At 37.0% G+C, this 21,676-nt stretch overlaps 1 protein-coding gene across 3 annotated transcripts in view; it reads right to left on the bottom strand.

Annotated features, from left to right (window-relative positions):
- The window catches only part of ATP11A (ATPase phospholipid transporting 11A), a 119,037-nt gene that overhangs the window by 56,174 nt on the left and 41,187 nt on the right, over positions 1-21,676 (bottom strand). For all 3 annotated transcript variants that reach the window (XM_036381732.2, XM_054518624.1, XM_054518625.1), the window contains exon 2: positions 5,384-5,506. In XM_036381732.2, coding sequence (XP_036237625.1) covers positions 5,384-5,506 — 123 coding nt within the window. The remainder of the gene's footprint in view (positions 1-5,383; positions 5,507-21,676) is intronic.

Raw genomic sequence — 21,676 nt, 5'->3', positions numbered from 1 at the left:
TCTGACCTCCTGCTTCCCCCAGTGTGGCTGGGAGGCAGGGCATTACCCAGGCAGAAATGGGAGAGCTCTGTGTTCCAGCTGCGTTCAGGGCAGATCAGTAAAAGGCACACACGACACTCCCTGCTTCAGTCCCTGTCCCATACACATCTCTGCCTACCCACCCTCTCTGCCCCCCCAGGGTATGCTACACAATCATTTATTGGCTTCATAAACACATGACCGTGCCTCATTCCACTGTGGGTTTTGGACACTCTTCTGGCTTTCAAATATTGCTCAGGGCTGTGTTTGAACTCCCCATTTTGAAACTGCTACGTCATGGCCCTAGAGAGGGCAGACAAAGGCTTCCAGTTACAAAGCAGCACCTTGGAAAGTGTGGGACAGTCTAGGTTTCTGCTGGGTTCGAGTGGCTCACCTTGATAGAGGTGGTTTAGTATTTCCTTAAGCTTCAATAAGTACTAATATTTGTTCTAAATGTGGCAACAAAATGAAAAATCATACCAGACCCAGTCTTTGTGTGTTTTTACGAGTAAGTGCTGCAGGGAAGAGGTACAGTACAAGGGCATGAATTTCTGCTGAAAGAAAGGAATATTTCAACATCATCTGCTGAAACATGTCAGAATTACTTAACTTGATTAAACTATTAGTCACTGTGATTAATTGTGAGTCATCTCAATCAGATTAGCACTGAAGGTAGCTAAGTTTTGCCTTGCAATGTATAGGATTCCCAAAACACAGCATTATTGTCTCAGGGCACTATCACAGAAATCAATGTTTGGATCAGTATTTAATGAAAAGTCCTCAAGAAACAGACAGACAACTGAAGACTGTATTATTTGTGCAGCAATACCAGTATCACTTCTGATCCATGAATACATCATACAGCATTACAAAGTAGGAAATAACAGTGGTCCAGGTGTCCCACCTGAGTTCAACTGATTGCTTTTCTATAAGGAAGAACAGGAAATAAAGCTACAGCACAAATGAGCACTTTGTAATTTCATGTATAATTTAATTAGAGCGACATCACTTTAGGGCAAATTCTCCAAGTAATAGTTCTGCATACATTGTAGAGTCAATCTTGCATTTCATGCAAGAGTCATATCCCACTACTCTTCAGTATCATCTTCCAGGAACTTAAGCCCTCCTGCCTCCAGCTCTGTTGGTGACCCAGGCATAAGTGGGTTCTGTAGCTGTAAAATTTCTCTTTATTAAATTATGACAGTAAAAGTCTGCAGCTGGACAGGACCACCGAGGCAAAATACTGTGTGTTGATTATCCACAGACTGAAATGAAGAGTAAAAGCCTTTGTAAGTCTCCTTAACCCAACTGCTCTATGGGCGGTATGGGGGGAAATCTGTTCTCTTACCTAAACTTCATGGAATTTCTAATTTTGCCAGATGTCTCTGACACACAGAAAGTTCTCTTGGCTCTCATTAAACAGGTTACTCCTATCCAGGATTTTTTTAAATCTTTGGCTCTTTCTTGTGGTCCTTCCTTTATGGGTTTGGTTTTTTTTTTTGGAGGGGGTTGGTGGGTTTTTTTCCAAAAGTGATAAGCAGCTATAATTAAACATGTTCTTCTGAACTCCATATTGTTGGTTCAGAAAAGATGTTATTTTCAATACAATTTTTCCCTCTGTTCAAGAGAAATGTACGCATTCAATCAGTCTTCAATTCATTGTTTCCAGTAGAACAAGAAATGCAAATCCCTACTTTGTCAACAAATTAGCTCCTTGAAGCATAGCAATTCTAGAAAAGTATTAGATTAACTTCAGGAAAAGGGAATTTGGATATTGAAAAATGTTAAATTAATAAGAAGCTAAAAAAATCATCATGTCACTACATAAATCCATAGTTTGTTATGTACTGAATGGTCTGTGTGTGATTCTACTGGTTTGGGAAAAGGGACAGACCAAATCAGTGGAGTAGCTTTTACATAAACAGTTATTGAACAGGCTCAGGCTCTTCCTCCTGGAAAGGAAATATGGTGGAAGACCACCAAGAGAAACAAGATTATAAACAGGGGATAACTGTAATCCAAATCCTTGAATCTGAAAATTACTAACTCAAATTAGCAGGAAGTTTGAAAATGAAGGCTCATAGTTTCTTTTGGCAAACATTTCTACAGTTGAACTGTTCTTCATTCTGAGAATTCACATGGGCTTAAAAGGTATTGAAGGGATTCACAGAGAAGAAATTAGACCACTAAATACACAATCATATTCTCAGCACAATAACCTGAAGCCTGAACCTTAAGGAAGTTTTGTACTAAAACTTTTATAATTTATCATTTTGTTTTTCAAAAAGTAAAATCATGTTTCAGACGGAAAATAGGTTGTTTCACACCAAGTTTTGGTAGCTGCTAGGGCTCCCTAGTTTAACTTAGTTTCCATTTAATTTGTAAATTCACCAAAAAGTAAATAGTATCAAAATGTGAATAATTTTTTTCAGAAAAAGGCAAGCCACCTCCCTGCAAATTCAATTACTTTCTTTCTTCTACATTTGAAACATTGGAATTTTTCTACTAGCTGATATTTTTCCACACTGCAGCACTGTCATGTGACAAATTCAATCAAGGGTACGTAACAGCCACTTCAAAGGCCAGCACCCAAGGCAGCTGAAGCAGCTGAAAGTTAAATCAACAAAAGGATACATGTTATAAAGGTCACTGTCTGTAGAAGGTAAAAGGAACAGCATGCACAATGCAAAAGACATGAGTTTTTGTCTTTTACTACTTCAGCATACACCTTTTGCAATACATTGTTAATATCGCAATTGAATTAACACATCAAACCAGTAGAACGCTTTTGTCTAGGCAAGGTCTTCCCTGTATCATTTTCCATCATCAGGAATGTATCATTAGGCAGACAGAGCATTAACCACATTCCACAGTGACACTGCAATGTACATGAACTATCCCTCTGCACTTGAATCAAAGCATTACCTTGCTGACACCAGGAAGCCTCTGGTGAAGCATAGCAAAGTGTACCTTTGGAAGGACCAGTAAAGTCTAAGGTTCACACTACTGAAGGTGATGTCTTTTTCAGGGCATTATGACATGACATTTTTAGTAAAGCAGCATACAGACAGACAAATTGATGCCATTTCCTCATGCTTTTCAACTATCCTTTTTAGAAACTCAGCTTGTCTTAAATTGGTAAAGTCTGTACTTGGAAGTTTAGAGTTTCTCATCCTTGAAGAGCAATCACAGACCTTCTTACATAAGCACTAAACACCTATAAAAGCCCAGCTGAAAGTTACTGTCTTTCTTGCTGATGAAAGGGGAAGGAAGTATCCTTCATGGTTGAGGTAACGCTATACAGTGTGCTTGTGAGCATGTACCTTTACTCTAACAATTATGGATTTGTCATCTTAATTTTGCACATTTGAGCATTTAATAGAAATGTAATGTCTGGATTCCCCACACTGTAAGAGGTGCCCCCTCTGAGGGTTCATAAGCAAGGGACAAGGACAGGTGAAAGAGGAAGAGGAAGCAGCTCACAGAACCAGAATGAATGCTAGTCAAGCCACAACAGTGCCTTATTCAGCTTGTCTGGGATGGAGCGTGGGAATAACAGAGTTCACTTGAAAGGGACAGCACAGGAAGGACTCATATACAGGCAACAGCTTTCATCAAACAGCTTTCAGCAGTCTGAGGAACTCTTCAATATTACAAAGCATTTACATGAATCCTGTTCCCTCCTGAAATATCACCACTGTATTTACTTCCACAAAGACAACCTACATTTTATTTTTTAAATGAGGCCAGTTTAATCAATAAACAGAAAATTTGAGAAACATCTTGTATATATAAAATGTACTTCCACTAATACTTTTTGTTTATGAAAGGTTATTTACAGATACAGTTCACAGCTAAATAGTTTAACATTTAAATATTTAACTGAATATGCTGTAAATCCAAATAAAAATATAGTAAAGTCTCTGGCCTGAACTGGTTGAAGTCATATATGTTCACTAATTGTTGGCAAGGATTCCTTAGTTCAACACATGTTTAAGTCATACTTTAAAAATCTCACTCTGCAAAGCAAAGCAACTTGTTACTTCCACTAACTTAATATGTCAAAACATAGTTGAACAGGATGTTTTTATTTCAATACAACTATCAGCAGTAACTTCAATGGCTTTATTTACCTACATCTCAAATGCAATTTAAAAAATATCACAGGAATACAAAAATTTGCATTAAGTGTGTTTACTCTACCATAATTCAAAAGACAATACAAACCAATGTGTGGAGCACAGGATTTGCCACTGTACCAGTCTGACTGTACTTCATCTGCCTTAGCATTCAAGCATTCTATCTAAAGATGCCTAAATACTACACTCTGCTTAGTACACTTTCTTTGAATGAAGTATGGTAAGAAGGTAGCAAATAGAAAATCTCACATGAGAACTGACACACCATTTGTGAAAAGTCTGGCTTTCATGATGTTAATGGCTGGCAAGTGTTCAGGTCCACAACGGTAATCATTCAGTTCCTTGAAATCACAATGCTACCAAGGTTCTGAAAACTGCTGAGGATTTGAGACACTACTCAAAAACAAATTCTGAGTAATGGAGATATAATTTTGATTATTTTGTATTAGCTGAAGGTGTGAGCTCATGAAGATTAAAATCTAAGTATATTGCAAACTTGGGAGTTCTTGAGTTGTTAGCCATACATCACCTGCAAGCATTCAAATTTCTATAATTTCTATGCCGCTGCAGTAAAAACCTTTGGCTAAAGAAAGCCAGCTGGAAAGCACCAACATGCCAACTGCTCACAAAAAGCTGCTGGAGCTTATGGAAGTTAAAACTTACTAATTGAGGTAAGGGACAACTAGAAGATTTCTAAACAGCACAAATGTATTACACTGCCAAGACTTTAAGTATGATGCACTTTCATGTGAATGAAGAAGACTGTTGACAAAATCCCATAGGAACATTAGGAGCTTTTGAAAGGAACGACACGGTAGAGAGAGTATGATGAATCTAAGTGCTCAACAAATTAAATTATTTCTAGTACTTTGAGGTATTGCTTTTGAGTACAAAGGATGCAGTCTTTCTTTAGGAAGATTTTATTTACTCCAGGATTGCCTCAAATGAAAATTGTTGTTTTTCTTTGTTGAAAATGAGCTTTTCAACAAAGACTGTACTATACTAGGTACTACAGTAAACATGGGAGAAATTATTCTATTTCTATTCATTTTAGAGACAAATTAGCAATTAGGTTTTCCAGAAGAAATCTGAGACATCTTCATTTTACCTTTGCTGGTTGTGGAAAGGAAAAATATACAGGAAGCCTAGGAAAAATCTTGAAAAAAATAAACAGAAATAATAACTTCAGCTGATTTATCTAAATGAATGAAAGAAAATATTGGTACCTTTGATGAGACTATTCTATTATCTGGAAACCTCTGTGGAATGTATGCTTCAGCGCCTGGAGGTGGCTCACGATGCCCAACATAAATAGTCCGACTGTCCACCCAATTCTCTTCTCCAGCACACTAGGGGAGAAACAAAGAGTTACTGTGTCAGTTCACTCAGGATTTCTGCAGTAACATGAGTCACACATTGAAACTAATCACATGCCTGACCCTCTACACATACACAGCCAGCAGCACATGACCCCTCACACTTTTCTGTATCAGCTCAAGATCACCAGAAGACCCAAAGCCAAGTCAAATGTCAAAACTCTGCCTTAACTGCACTTCACTGTCCCACAATGCAGTGAAAGAGCATCCATGAAAATCACTGTTCTGACTCTGTTTATAACTGAAAAAAGGGTGAATTGTTTAAGACCCTCAGTCAAATTAGGTACTTAGTATTTATACATTTTTTACTCTTTCACCACTAATAAAAATCTGTGTTAATCAAAATATTTTAATATATGACAAATTCTTCACATTTTTGAGACTAGCCAGCCATAGCTCAGAATTTCATTTGCAGCAAAGTGAAACTGTTCTCCTGAAATACTAGTAGTAATCATTTCTCCACACATGAACAAGCTTAGATACTCTTAAGTTGCCAGGAAAAGACCTCAGCTTGTCAACTCAGAGCACTTCCTCTTCTATGAAAGCTGTAGGAAAAAAAAGTAGGTGTGCCAAATTTTCACATTCGCATCCAACTCTACTGCACCTACAGCTTCCCCAAAATTACTATTTCTGTGTTCTATTAACTGTAAAAAAAGTACTTACACAAAACCAAAATAACCAATTTTTAAAATTTAGAAGTAAATTTTTTGAGGACATAGATTGTAAAACTACCATCCCTTAGTCAACAGTCTAATTCACACCTACCTTATGAAAAACATTTTTGAAGCACAGAACACATCCCTAACACTTGGAGAAGCCCTGGCATCAGCAACTTTAACATCATCCATCATATGGTAAAATCTGGAGTAATTTAAATATGTCATAAATTAAGCTCAAAACCTCTGCTCTATGTTGCACTGAGGCATTTACACATTATTTCATTAAGCATATTAGAGAGAAGCTTCTTTTCTGCAACCTCAACAGCTACATGGTACTTAGTACATTAAATACGTCCTGAAAGTGCTCCTGGGCACCGGTGCTTGTCTGCCTCTAGAGGTGACCTGTCAGACTGACACTGAGCAAACTAACCCCAAACAAACAGTGTGACTTTGGTAGTTTACACAGCCAAGGCATCATTCTCCGCAGCAGCTGGATGCTCCTGTGCAGTTCTTGACAGAGTTTAGTCATACAGACAAGGTTCCTTCTTTTCTAGCTAGTCTTCATGTCAAGAGGTCCATTTACTTTACTAGTACGCACTTGGCCATTAAGCCTAAAACAAAATTTAGTTCTCAAACTTGAACATTCACCCTAACATTTTTTTCATCAATTCACATCTGTGATTTTTTCACTGCCCTTAAGTGCAACACAGCCAAAGATCATTTTCTACATAATTTATTGGGAATAGACATATAAAATCTTGCAATACTCTGCAGGTTTGGAGCAGTTAAGCTAATAAAACAATTATCTCTGTGATGTGCATGACTTTCTCGAGGTTGGAGAGAACATCAAAAATATAAAAAGAAAACCTATTGGACACAGACTATTAACCACAAAATAGCTGAGTAGAAGTCATCAAGTAAAGTGAAGTAGAAGGATTAAAGAAAAGTAACTTCTGCCATCCCAGAAGTAGATACTAGAAGCAGACACAAAGGACCCAAAATCATTACTTGATTCTTACACAACAGAAAAATGAAGGCATTATGTTCAGAAGACACCAAAGGACAAATTTCAATACTAGGCATAAAATTAAAGCCAAAAGTAAACCCCACTTCTTTCTTATGTGTTATTCAACTTCCAGTAACTTGAAAGAGTCACTTAATACATTATATGAAGCTGTTCACAAAGGAAGTAAAGATGACAGCCCCTCCTAAGACATACCAATAGCCCAGGCAGGACTTGTGCTAAGCCCTGTAACTGCCCCTAGCTCAGTGGGAGTGCACACACATTTCTCCCATGCCACAGCTAGCACAGGCTCAAAACTAGGACGTGGGTCAGTATAAAAATTGCATTGATTTTCCCGTCAGACAACTTCTCCCTTACCACCAAGTGGACTTGTCAAAAGTCAAGTGTCATTCAGCCCATTCCTGAAGGCCAGATAACATGCTTTGAGCAAGCCAAAGCATTTTGGGAGGAAGTAAAGCATGTCAATGTTTCTATATTCCACCTTACTTCTATGGCAATAACAAAACATGGTATCTTTACCATTTTATCTGTACACAGTCCTTTTTTTATCTTGTCAGTGCACTAAATGTACAATGCACAGAAATTATCTACTGACACTTGCATCACTTAATACTCCTAGAAATATAAGGGAATGTGAGATATTCCTGTAAAATACATCAAATTGTACATTTTTTCATTAGGAAGGACATGCTAGACATAAACACAGCACAAAGATCACTCCTGATAAGTGAAGTGCCTAAGTACAGAGATGATTACCTAAACTGCTAATGGGAATGCCACATATACTTCAAAAACCAAGAAGAAATCCCTCAGCTTCTGCTTTCCTCTACAGAGGCCCAGATTGAAAATTTATCTCACAATTATTATGAATCAGTCCAAACAGCATGACAACACTCTTAGCTCAAAAAAGCACTTTTTAAAGTTTCACCGCATACATTGAGTCTTCATCATGACTCGGTTAAAACAGGCCTCCAAAATTACCTATGGACCTGGGAAGATGGAGCTCTAAACAGCACCCTCCTGCCATTACTGTCAGTATTTACAGGTCTGATAGCCCTGGAGTACTGTGTCAACACTAAGGAAGCCAACAGCTCTGGAGTTTGTGTCCCTAAAGCAAGGCATTACTTTAAGCATCAATATAAAATAAAAGACAATCTCTTTATTAGCTTAATTTCATCTGGTTTTATCACAGATTATTGATAAATTTACCACAAATGTATAAAACCATATCTAACTTAAATTATCTGCTAGCACAGAACATTTTTTCTATTTCACTATCTTAATATGTTACAGAAAATAAATGCACTTTACCAACCTAATTCAACAACTTTAAACTTCCAAGACCACACCTAGTACAAGTGTAAAAAACTAAGCATGGGAGAGTAAGGCTCTCTTTGCCAGTGAAGCAGAACTGCAATACACAAAATCAGATGCACTGCTCAATATGGCAAGACTTGTGTGAAGCAGAAAAAGATACCTTTAGAAAAACAGCACTTGAAGCCAGGACATGGGCCACATAGAGAAATCAAACTACAGCAACTGAATGTCCTGTAATGCCAACCTCCAAAGCCAAACACCCTGATCTGACAGTTTTTAGTGTTCTGGCATTACAACTTAGAGAATGTCACCAGAGTCACTGAAAAAAGTAGTCTGATGCCACCGCCAGAAGAACAAACTACAAACTACATTAACTTCTTTTTTAAGTTCCACTGCTTAAGCCCATTAAGAATACGCCCAAGAAACCATAAATATACCTTAGCATTATCTGCTTCTATTTATAGTATAAAGCTCAATGTACTGAGACCTAGTTTTAGTGGCACATCAATGAAATGTTACATAGCTTTCACTCTTTCAAGCAGTGTCAGCAACCATGAAAGCAAAGACCAGCAAAAGACAAAGGCACAGAGACAGAAACAGTTAACAGGATTTCTACCTTAAGAGTTTAAGTATTTCTGCAGCTTATTTTTTTCTGATTTAGAAAAATCAAACTGAAACTAGCTTGAGATTCATCTTCATGCTAGTTTCAGTAATTTTTATCTAGATTTCATTTAAACAAATGTATTGCCTGAAAAGACAATGGGCTTGGTATTCAATGGGTGACAGCAAAAAGATGATAGGAAGATGCTAGTGGTAGTTGCTGGAAAAGTAACTTGACTTTGAAAGATCCCAAGTCTTTCCCCCTATTTTTAGTAAAGAGATTAAACATATGATTTTGAAATCAGTGGAAACACTGAGTGACACTTCCTGACTCTCCACCTGAACTATTAACTCAGGTATAATTAACAGCAACAATCTTCAGTATTTTATTTTCTCTCCAAATAACATAAATACAAACACTATTCAAATAAGTTAATATGCAATAAGTATAGCTAAAAACTCAATCAATCTGCCCTGGCCAAGCTCAAAGTACATTTCATTGAACAGTATTCTCTTCTACTGTTTTCTAAAGGCTTTTTGATTAAAAGGAATAGTGCACTCTAAGCACAGATTTGACAGCAACAAATTCTAAGCATCAGCTATAGCCTTGCTCATCCAGGCTGTGACTCCTTTCCTCCACACAGAAGTACTTGACACCAATAGAGGCAGGCGTTCCTAACAGCCTGGTGTTTTACTGAATCACGAATATTTGATGTCAATTAAGCAATTAGCACCACTGTTAAAGCTGCACACTGAACACACAGCTGCTCAACCACTTTGGAGTTTTAGGATAACAGATACTTCCAAGCCATTATCACTCAGAATCTCCAGGAAGAACTGATAGTGCACAGTGTGAAAAAACATTCACGCATTACAACAGCTCTGCACTAAAGGCTCTCAGTTTCCAATTTTTCATTCAGTGAAGAGTAACAACTTCAATATCTCAAAGCTGTAATTCACTAAAGTGAAGAGAAAAAAAAAATTGTTTTCCTTTTGAATACTGTAAGGAAACTATCCTCATCATGCAGTATTTACCAAGCCATGAGACCATGTAATCTCATCTTTGTCAGAAATTCTGAGTACCTGCTCTTTTACACTTGACACCTTCTGCAGGAATAGGTGCAGCCATCTTCTTTCACAAACAATGGCACAGAGTACAGATTGAAAAGTACACATCTTTCCTAATCCAGTCCTTTTAAGGGTAGATTTGATCTATAGATAACAAAAATCCAACTAAAGAAATAATAATTTTAAATAATCTACATTTCCTAAAGTTGCTAACCAGTAAAATAGATTAAGTTTTAAGTAGTCCACTTTTGCAAAAAAAAAATCTCTAATTTGTATGTATGTATTTGTGGAGATAAAGGGTGAAATTCTCACCCATTTAAAGGATCTCAATTAAATTTCAAATGATAGGCCAACTCACAAACACCTATAGAGAGAGCACTTAAGCTCTATATTTTGTGCACAGCATTATACCACCCCTTCCTATGAATTTGCCAAGCTCAGAATGAAGAGTATAACGTTGAAAGCTGTTCACAATATGTTTTGCATGAATATAGAGTAGCGCAGATAAAAGAACCATTATAATGATCTGATAAATACCCTATCAGGTTTTATATTTGGAAAAAGGACTACCTCAATATGAGACATTGTAAACAGAAGGGAAATTATTTCATTCACTTACAAGTCATGGACATTTGCCACTAAATAACTAATTTAATGGAACACCGAAATGCAGCTCTTCAGATGCAACCACAAAAAGAAACGCCCAAAAACCCAACCAAACAAAAAAAAAAACCCAGAACAACTCTCTCCCAGAAACTTCTATAACTAATTAACACATTTCCTATGGGTCACCCAAAATAGCATCTGTTGCCACAGAATATTATTTAAGTTGAGCAAATGAATTTTAAAACCTTGGATGAGGATTTTTGTCAGAAATAACATTTGAAATTAAAACTCTCGCCAATCAATTGCCTACAAGTCACAGAATATTGGACCTAAGTTTATGCAGAGGAAAAAGAAATAAGATATTAACATTCTTTAACTTCAAATATATTATTTTATTTATGACTCTCAGGGAGAAGATGTGATTAGAAGCATAGGCAGGTACTTCTTTACTACAGAAAATGGTGCCAGGCCCACAAGTTTCCCAACCAAGCCATATTCTCCACTACTTGGTGCATCCTGGTTTTCTGATCTTTCTTTCCACCTCCTGCAAGGGTCTTGTGTATGCAGACAGAAGGGGAAATGGATTTTAGTAATAGGCTGAAATAAGTTTTTGTGACATTTTTGAAGAGGAAATGGAAAAGTATGATGACAAAATGAGGCAAAGTTCTGTAAATCACATCTGTTAGAACAGACATTGTCACAACAGAAAACATTCCAGTTTCCGTAAAACACCTAACATTTCTATGTGTGTCCCTAATAAAAATTTTATTTCAGCCTTCCAGTTCATGTCTCCTTGAGCATCATACTTAGAGTAAAACATTTCTGAAGCTATCCTCATAAAACTATATTCCAGTTGTGTCACATGAGCTGGCACTGGGACACTGCAATATAGCACTCTGAAGACAGTCTAATTCTCCTTTCTGATTTCCAGTTTGGAACATAATTTTTATCTAAATTCCCCATACTCTGTACTTTGAATGGGTGAATAATTTGACCTCCTGGATGACAAAGCCAGTGATCTGTGTTCCTCCTAAAAAGGGTTACAATAATTCTTTGTTTCACATACATAAAAACTCACCTCAGCTACTCAAAGACAGATTTTTTTCTAAGCAGTCAATTTAATTTCCAAATGCTGCTGACATATTGGCTGGTTAGGTATAGCTATTTCTGATGCCTGTGCTTTCTCTGCAGGTGAATCTGTAGTTTCCCTGTTTCTTTCCATGGAAAGTAACAATAAAAGTGAGAGAGACAGAAGTCTCCTATTCCATCCTAATATACAATCTTCATCTTGTTTCATGGAATCACTTCAATAATGCTAAGAAAGGAGATCTGTGATGTACATGAGTTACTGGGCATCAGGAAAAATGCTTTTTTCCTGCACTTTTCCTTCCTGTCAATGTACCAGTTTTGACACATTTTTACCCTTGCTGCCAGTGGGACAGGGACACTGTGTGCTTCCTGCTCCTCTGCCCAGGTCCGCTCAAGGACTGCCTCTACATGGAAATCCTTTCAAGGGTCTCACTTGCAATTAGAAAGGCAAATGAGAAAAAAACTACACTACAAAGTGCAGTGGTAAGAGAAACTAGAAGGCAAAGTGTCACGTAAGACACAGGATATTTGACAGCCTTAGTACTTAAATTAATTAAAAATCAAGTTTATTTCTAAGTAGTTCCAGACAAACATCTGAAATTAAGCTTTGCAGAGGAAATTTACAGCTTCCTTAGGTGCCAAGAAAAGCCGTAAAAGAAGAGCAATTTCATTTTTTTAAGGCAAGTGAAGGCCACTAAGTTCTATATGCAGTGCCAGTCACTCAGAGTATCCACAAAGATGTTTTCAAGAGAGTTGTATAGATACTTCAGAATGCAGATTTTTTTCTTTTACTCTTTGTTGCCAATAGTTCCTTCTGTTTGCAGTAATCCAACAAGAAAAAGAATCTAAAGCAATCAAATTTTCAGGGCAGAACATGTTAATTTTTTTTACATCATATTTACAGATTCTAAAGAAACAGGATGATGGAGGGAAGGAAGCAGCAGATTGCTTTCATTCATTCAAAAATAAGTAATAAACCTACAGATATGCCACACCAGTTCTTTCTTTTAAATTAACATTTTTAATTATTAAGTAACTAAGTTATTAAGAAAAATCAAGCAAGAATACCTGTTTTGATTTTTTTCCAAGGAACAACATAATGCATATGGAGATGGTATGCATCAGCAAGATTTACAAGATCAGATGCAATGAAATCCATTCCTAAACGGTATTCTTACAGGAGCTTCAGATGATTCAAAAAGAAATTGTACCCTAAAAATATGCTTTATATCTAGAACAGTAAATTACCATCAGACATGGTCAGAACTAGCCAGAGAGACACCACCTTCCACTAGGATTTTACCAAACAAAAGGGGGAGGGGTCAAATTTCCCATCTGAATTCCATGACAAAGATAATTAAAATATATTCCATGACAAAGATAATTAAATATAGTCCACATATTTTACCATATATTTGACCCTTCCCCTTTTGTTTGCTAAAACCCTTCTGCATTCTTCTTTATACTCAGTAAAAGGGCTGTGAAAATGCCTCATCTACATGTTTACTTCAACAATTTAAAGACCAGCAAACTGTGGATGAAAAAATAAAAAGGATAGTTAATCATTGCACTCTGCATTCTACTGACACACAGCTGAGCAGCAGACCTCTACTCCTATTTTTACTACAAAAATATAATGTAGTTTTGATGTCAAGAAAACACCTCCTCCCATTGTTAACCTTTGTCATCACATTTAAATCTGTAAAACATGCTCACTGCCAAGTAGCAACTACTCACTACCTTAATGGTCAGTGCCTGTTAGACTTCAAAATTATTTTCATTCCTAAATGGATATAGAGCTAGTGAAGCTATGATTCTAGTAGACAGAAGATCTTGTATTATATTATGATTATGACAGCTGTCCTGGGTTGTAAGATATGTATTCTATTTGCCATCTGTTAGAGGTGGGGCAGTTATCTTCTGTTAATTGGGCAGTTCTCTTAATCTCTTCCACAAACCAATCCTCCTTCCAGGAGATATCTTCTGTTAATGGACCATTGAGTGTCACTGCATGACTGATAAAATTACATAATCTCATTGTGAGATGCCCAGGGGGAGAAGCCAAGCATTCCTTCCTGGATACAATCGCAGATTTGGAACAAGAGAGCAACCTTTTCCCCCTGGATTGCCAGAGGGGCAGCTGTCTTCTCCACTGGATTCCCAAAACAAGATCAGGCCCATCTACACCACCACAGGACTTCCAGAGGAAAACTCCACCCTTCTACAGGATCACTGCTCCAACAGAACCACACCTGGAACTGCAGGAGCACTGCAGCCACCATTTAATCAGACTGCTGCCACCACCCTGACCCAGGGAGTCAGGTGATACTCTGATCCTGTTCCTTCATTTCCACGCTTTTTGTTGCACATCAACACCAAATCTGATGTTATGCAAGTTCAGCTTGATGAACACACAGACACTTTGATAGAAGGAAGGACCCTAATTACAGATGGCTATAAGGTTAATGAAACATTTATTTGGAGCTATATCAAACACTTTCAATGTACTTCTAACTCTTACATATACAACAGTGTTCAAGTACAGCTCACTTTTATATTCAAGGAATATACAATTTTAGGCTATTACTTCTACCTATATTGCAAAGCAATGCCACATGTTGAAGTACTTCAGGGGAAAAAACATAAGTTGATTCAGGTAAGAGGTCACAAACTATTTTACAATTTTACCTCCTAACACATAGGTGTTACTGATGAAATGCCACATTCATCCTCATGCATAATAGTGAAGATCTTTTAAATTTTCCCAAAATTAGCAGGCATCAGGATCATAAATCTGACTTCAGATAAAGTCTACATAGATGAAAGACAAAAATTTTAAACTTATAAAATGACACAAAGGACATTCAGTAGCTTTGAGTGTTCACATCAGGAGTATGAGTAAACCTACTTATGATGCATAAGCACTTTATGACACCAATAGCCACAAGATTTTAGAACCCCTTTTGTTTTCACTGCACTTAAGGAATGTGAATTCCACTAAGATTAAACATTACTTTACAACTCTTTTGATGCAGTGAACTCTTTAATATTTACTTTTACTCTCAAAGAATGGATTTAAAGACTTGCAACTGAACAATCTGAAGTACAATAAACATTTCACAACGCTGTACTTTTACAAACATCAAAAGACTTCAAGAAATTCTACAGTAATCAGTCAAATATTTACAAAAAATAAACTTTACTAGCATTTGCTATTAGCTGTGTTTTAGAAGTTAGATATTAATAAAAAATAATTTTACATTAGAGCTATTTCTTTTGTCATATATAGTCACATATAGAATAAGATATATATAACATGTAAAAATTCATTACAATATTGACTGCTTAGTTAGAAGCTAGTTGCCAATTGCTAGTTAAAAAAAAACCTAACTAGAAAGTCCAGACTATCTGTTATACAAGTAATTAAATCACAAACTTGACAAATCAAAATAGTGAATGCTTAGCATTTGAAACAGTGAAAATGAAGGTTTATAACTAAACACTTTGGGAACTGAAGTCAGAGCAACTCCAGTATCTAACTAATCCCTGAACAAGCAGGACACCAGAACTCAAGGACAGACTTTCAGTTTTTATCATCTTAAACAGTTCAGTGGAGACAGGGTGAATTTTAAACCAGGATATCATTAATAATTCAGAGGAAATTTGTGATACAGCAAAGGTGAGGAACATTTAAAAAAAACACTTTCTCAACAAATAGTCAATCAGCTGTAAGTTACAAGTTGATCTACAATGAACAGCCACCCTGAGTAAACATTTCATACCTATAAAATACTACTAATTACAGCATTAATAATAGCCAGAGAACTCAAAGTATTGCCAACACAGTACACCCAACACATCTAAGTCAAGCTCCAGTATACTAAGCACAATATGCAAGACCATCTTGGTCAGAAGCAAAGGTGGTTCAAATTGTTATTTTAGCAAAACTATAGCTACTTCCCACTTTAAAATGTTACTATGAGACTTTTATCAGTATAATTATACAATAAGGGAGATGTTATTTTAAGCTTTCAGTGATGCATACACCTCCTTTTATTTATATGTGGAAGACAAAATGTCCACACTGCACTTCAATATATCAAAACTGCTCTGTGTCCTTCATGCAGAAAAGGAAAGGGATTTGTAAAGAAAGATTTTTCTATCAAGTCTAGAACTGTACTTCTGTACTGTAGGTTGAGATAATATATTCTGACTTGCAATGATTGTGATAATAAAGGCAAAGGAGGTTATGCAGGTTTGTCTGGGATGAGATAAGTGTAATCTCAACCTCCACATGTCTGTCATTCAGTGATACAGAGAAGAGGTTTAACAACCTTTTGGTGCTGCTGGTTACTACACAGCAGCAAAAGCATACATAAAAACCTAAGAGAAGTCACTGACTTTTAGGCTTTGATTTACTGCTGTGACTTCTTTGATGTAGGAAGGGATGGAGGCGAATAGTTACAATACATCATCCCCTAAAAACAACTTGTGATGGGATAGTTGCTTTTTGCCATAAAACTACCTCAGGACTCTAGAATCTAAGAAAAATCACCATTTTTTTCCTCCTAGACAAACATACTCCACAACATCAACTAATATCTCGAATAATCTTCCTGAAGAAATGTTTCTCAGACTTCAAAGGCTGATCTGCCATTCCTTTGCTTTTCAATGATGAGCAAAAGAAAAAAGACAAGAAAAAAACGTAAATAAATTTTCTTCTCAGTAAAAGGAGTCTCTGTACCCCACATTTTGGGAAATGCAAACAGAAATAAGCTCCCAGTACAAGCTGGCTGGAAAGACTTCCATTTAGCAAATTTGAAAAAGCATACATATACCTAAGGGCATCACAGGCCCTACAGCTCCTTCAGAAACCAAGCTGAATAAAGCCAGCTCTTGGATAGCCTGTATGACAGATTATCTTAGAGGAAAAACCCAAAAAATTAATAATTCACCTTTATAATAGAAGAATAACACCTGAGAGATATTACTTCAAGTATCTGAAAAAGTATCAAAAAAGTACTGAACCAGAATCATCAGGATTATCTATTTTGATCTGCTGTGTATGACAGGCAGAACCTGCAAAGTGAAATAGCTAAATAATCATAAAAAGCATATTTGCTAACAATTATTTTGTTTCAAATGAATACACATACTTAAGAAATGGAGATACTACAACAGCAAAGGAAATATTTTTAATAGATTTTCCCTAGTGCTCTTTTTGAAAACAGTCCAATAGACAAATGCTCTTTTAAAGTTTCAGCTTTCATGCTTAATAAAACTAATTCCCAGAAAACAGCATGCCCCCTCATGTGTCTTTTCCTGTTGGACTAGAAATTCCTGTAATCAGTCCAAGTGAAAAAAAACCCCAAAGTGAAAACTCTCAGTTGCTGCAAAATTAGGCTGGGAAAAAGAATGGGGACTATTAAACTAGCTTGTCATACTGTGGTGGTTTTTTTTTACATTAGTGTGGAGGAAATAAGAATTATAAAGTGAATATCCAATGCTGTTATTATACTGGAACATATATGCCAAATATTGCTTCTTTCAAAAGTACACAGCAGCTCTATACTTTGTAATCATTTGATACTATCTACAAATACGGAAGTGTGAATCAGATTTGACTGACTCCAAAGTTCAATGAACCATAAAACTGCCCATATTCTGAGCAGAGGTTTAGATCAAATAACTTCCAGGTATCAGCTGGTTGCATAAACTGAAAGACAAATGCTTAGAATTCAGTGATTTTAGGAAAGGCAATTCTATGCTCTCTCTAAACTGGCTAACATGAGGTCATTGATTACCTGGCCAATTTCAGTCCCAACTGTGTTTGTAAACAAAAGTCTGTTTCAGGCTGTTTTTGTAAAAAAAAGCCTAACCGTTCATGACATTTATTCTATTAGGTAATTCTTTACCTTAAACCTTTAAAAATGCTGAAAGCCAAAGGCAATCCCTAAATCAAATCAGAAATCCTTGTTCTAGACCAACTTCTTTGTTCCCCCCAAAATGCAGTAAAATGACAAGATTCTAGAAATCCTACGTCACCCATAGACAGAAATACAGACTGTTAATGAATGAGGCATGTTTGATTTCTGCAGAAGAGCGCGTGACCAGTTTTGTAAAATCCACATTTCCAAATGTGTTTTGACAACATGAGGCACTCTTCAGGACACGTATCCTACAGGCAGGATCGGCTGTCCTATAGGCAACAAAAATGGGGCAAGACACCAAAAGGATAGTGCCAGAAATAAAACTTCAGGTGATAGCCCAAGGAGCCATTACTACAAATGAGATAAGTAATCCTTGGCAGTGCCCTGGTTGGCAGTACAATGTCTTACAGGAGTTATTTCTGTCCACTTCCTAATACTTTCCTTTTTTCCCCTCCTCTAAAAATGAGAACAAACAATCCATAAGTAAGAGAATTTCAGGAGGGGAAAGTAATTTACTTTTGCCATCTAGAAACAATTAATCTTTCTTGCTTATAGGAGGCATGCCATTAGACAATTCCTTAGAAATAAAATACAACCACATTTAATAAAGATAGAGGGAATATCAGGCATAGACCACAACTTGAATCATCATAGGAGACACAGCACAAACAGAAAAGGAAACTCAACATTTTTTCCTATAAATAAGCAGTTATGACTAAAATCAAGGAAAGCAGAAAATATTTTCACATTTATTTTCCTTTTTAGAATATGACTGCATCTGAAGCCTTGCCACAGCAGCCATATCAGTTACCATATCCTACAAGAACACCCCTGGAAGCAAATAACTACTGTAGGTCTAGTGCAGAGCAAGATTGTGAGCCTACCAGTTAATCTGTTCGTTTTTTTTCGAGTACACATGGCTCCTAACAGGTCAATTATACACTGTACATTGAATTCAAATGGACCAAGTGTTCTGATAAGAGGAGATAATGACTTACTTTGTTTCTTAATGTAAGTTGATTATGTGCTTATGCAAGAGGCTATCCAGTGGCAGATGGAACGTTTTACTTCAGCTGAGCCACAACTTCCTCTGTGAGGGCACTGTGAGGTGGAAATGGCACTGGACCCACCATTAGAAGGAAAGCAATGTTGACACCAGTTTGACAAGCTCTGGCACATGCAAGGAGTAAGGATATTATGCTTCTAACTCTTCACAAGTGAGTCAAATCTGCTATTGTTAAGAAAGCTTGTAACTTTTAAGGAGATCTATTATGGACAATATTCAAATAGTCAAGGACCCTGGGGTTTAAATGGGGGTTTTTGTTGTTGGTTTTTGTTTGGATTTTCTTTTTTCAGTGAAGATACAACATTACAAAAGGAAGAAAACTGAGTTCAACTGCAAACTTCTAGCAACAAAAGCTCCAGATGCCTTTGTGAGGACACTAGCAGAAAGCTATTAAACAGATAATGGTTTCGTTTGCAGTTTGGGTAAATTTTTACATTTACAGAAAGAGTAAAAGGAAAGTATAGAAGCTATGCAGAAATGTATTTGCACTTAACATAAATCCTTTCCAATGAGAAGTGCTGAAGTCCTACGAAAAAATCCCATCAGAAAACTACAGCTCCAAATCATCTTAATATACTATAAAAATACTTCCTGGAGACAAATTCAGATTTCATTTGCACACACACCATACACATACTCAGCATCCTCTCTTGACTCATAGTTCTAAGCTCTATTTCAAAGGTACAAACAGCCACAACCACCATGATGTTATTCAGTATATAGTAGTTGAAATCTTGAGTGAAAACAAAGCAAGTACTGTAAAATCTGAGTACATACATTAAATCATCTGTACTAGAACCTATATCATCTGTCCCATATACTCTATACCATAAAATGATGCCTCAGCTCTACATAAAACCAAAAGTGTGTCCTTGTAACAAGTAATGCTAACATTGCACTGTTAATGGAGAGGAAAAACAAAACAATAAATTGCATGTTTTCACTTGTTCCAATGGAGCTATTGTGAAAAGAAAGGCTTGCTAACTCACAAAAAGTGAGTTGTAACTCACAAAAAAGTTACAATGATCTAGTGTCCCTGTAAGAACTGTACTAATACTCTTTGTAAGCTGCTTAGATTTTCTTACTAGTAATTATTTTTACAAGGCACTTTGCTATAAGTCTGTAAACACAGTATCAAACTTAGCTGGTTTAGAAAACCTTGACTTTGGTACTTGGGGAGTAACTAGTGTTTCACTCAAGACCAACAAAAAAAAAATACAATGTCTCTACAACAGCACTGCGTCCAACTGATGAAGCTGCTTACTTCAGCTCTACTGAGAGCACAGAGGTTATAATCACATTTTCTACTTTGCCTTATTGCAGAAAACACCCCTACAGTACCACCTTCTCAGAGAGCTCTTCTACACTTGTTCAGGTAACTGAAATACAATGAACTTCAGAAAGTGCTTTCTCCTTGTATGTGTGTGCAAAGGCAAGTGAACTAGACCATGGAGATGAGAGGGACAAATGCCATAAAGCTGGAAAATTTCTATCACCTAACAAATACTCATGCCTTCCAATTAATGCTTAGGTAAGTAATTCTCCCTCTCCTTGTCTTTGTTTGTCAGTGTTGGAGAGAGAGCAATAAAAAAACAGATTTCTTACAATGTAGATAGCAGAACAAGGAAGAAATAGCATATTGGTTTTGTTCTTAGTGGTGTATAGTAATCTGCCTAATCCTAATGTTTCCATTTTAATTTTACATACTTACTTGCAGTAAGTGAAATATTATTTATACATCTTTTTGTGCTTTATTTATACATCTGCACAGATATGAAACTGGACACATGGAAAAGGATTTTCCTTAAATGTGATGTTAGCTGGAAACCTTATAGGTAAACCAAAAATTCCAGTTCTTAAATGTTTTGGTTTCAGCTCTGTTTCCTTTTTAATCCCTCACTTGAGTATCAACATCCTCATTGATGTCTCTACTGTGGAAGTCTAGGCATTTCTAAATATTATAAAGTTTAATTCAACATTAGATTTAACAAATATTCAATAGTTAGGAATACTCATGAAAAACCATGGTTTTGTCTTGATGTTTTATGAGGTACAAGCTTGGTGTACCTCAGGTAGATCCTAGAGAGGAAGGGACACCAAAGGCCACACCACAACCCTTCCAGCCCTCCAGAAAATACCTACACTTCATATTTCTTTCTTAATTATTCATAATGGGTTTTGTTAAGCAAATTAAACAGAAGACTGTCTGGTAAAATAGGTGAATAGCCAGCAAGCAGAGGGGTACATACTGAAGGGGTTAGGCTTACTTAATAGGGGGCAAAACCTTTGTGATCTGTAAAGATACTGGAATCCATAAGGCTCTTTCGTACTTAAAATATAAAAATGAAAGTAATTGTAGATGATAGGAACTGCTAAAAAAAGAAAAATTAAAAAAGGGAAGGAGCATGGAGGAAGTCCGTACAGGCCAAAGGAGTGGAAAACAAGCAGCACACTAAGGCACTGGCCCAAGGAGGCCAGGATGAACCCACCTGGGGATGAAGCTCCAGGCACGGGGCACGAAGGGAGCCACTCATCATGGCACCGCCGGGCCGGCCCCTCGGGGACCGCCGCGAGGCCCTGTCCCTGAGGGACATGGTGGCAGCACCAGAGGGAAGGCAGAGCTTGGCTGGAAGCGCAGGGCAGGAGCCGCGGGCACTGCCAGGCCTGCGCAGGAGGGTCCCCAGAGGCCGGGCAGCCCTGAGAGAGGGCAGGCTCTGCCCAACAGCAGAGGCACACACAGGTAAAGCTGCTGTGGTTTGCTCCAAATGGCTGCAGAGCCCCCGC

This window comes from Molothrus ater, chromosome 2 (genome assembly GCF_012460135.2).
Source record: "Molothrus ater isolate BHLD 08-10-18 breed brown headed cowbird chromosome 2, BPBGC_Mater_1.1, whole genome shotgun sequence".
Lineage (NCBI taxonomy): Eukaryota > Metazoa > Chordata > Aves > Passeriformes > Icteridae > Molothrus > Molothrus ater.
The sequence above is the reverse complement of the archived record's forward strand: the minus strand, read 5'-3'. Positions and strand labels throughout refer to the sequence as shown.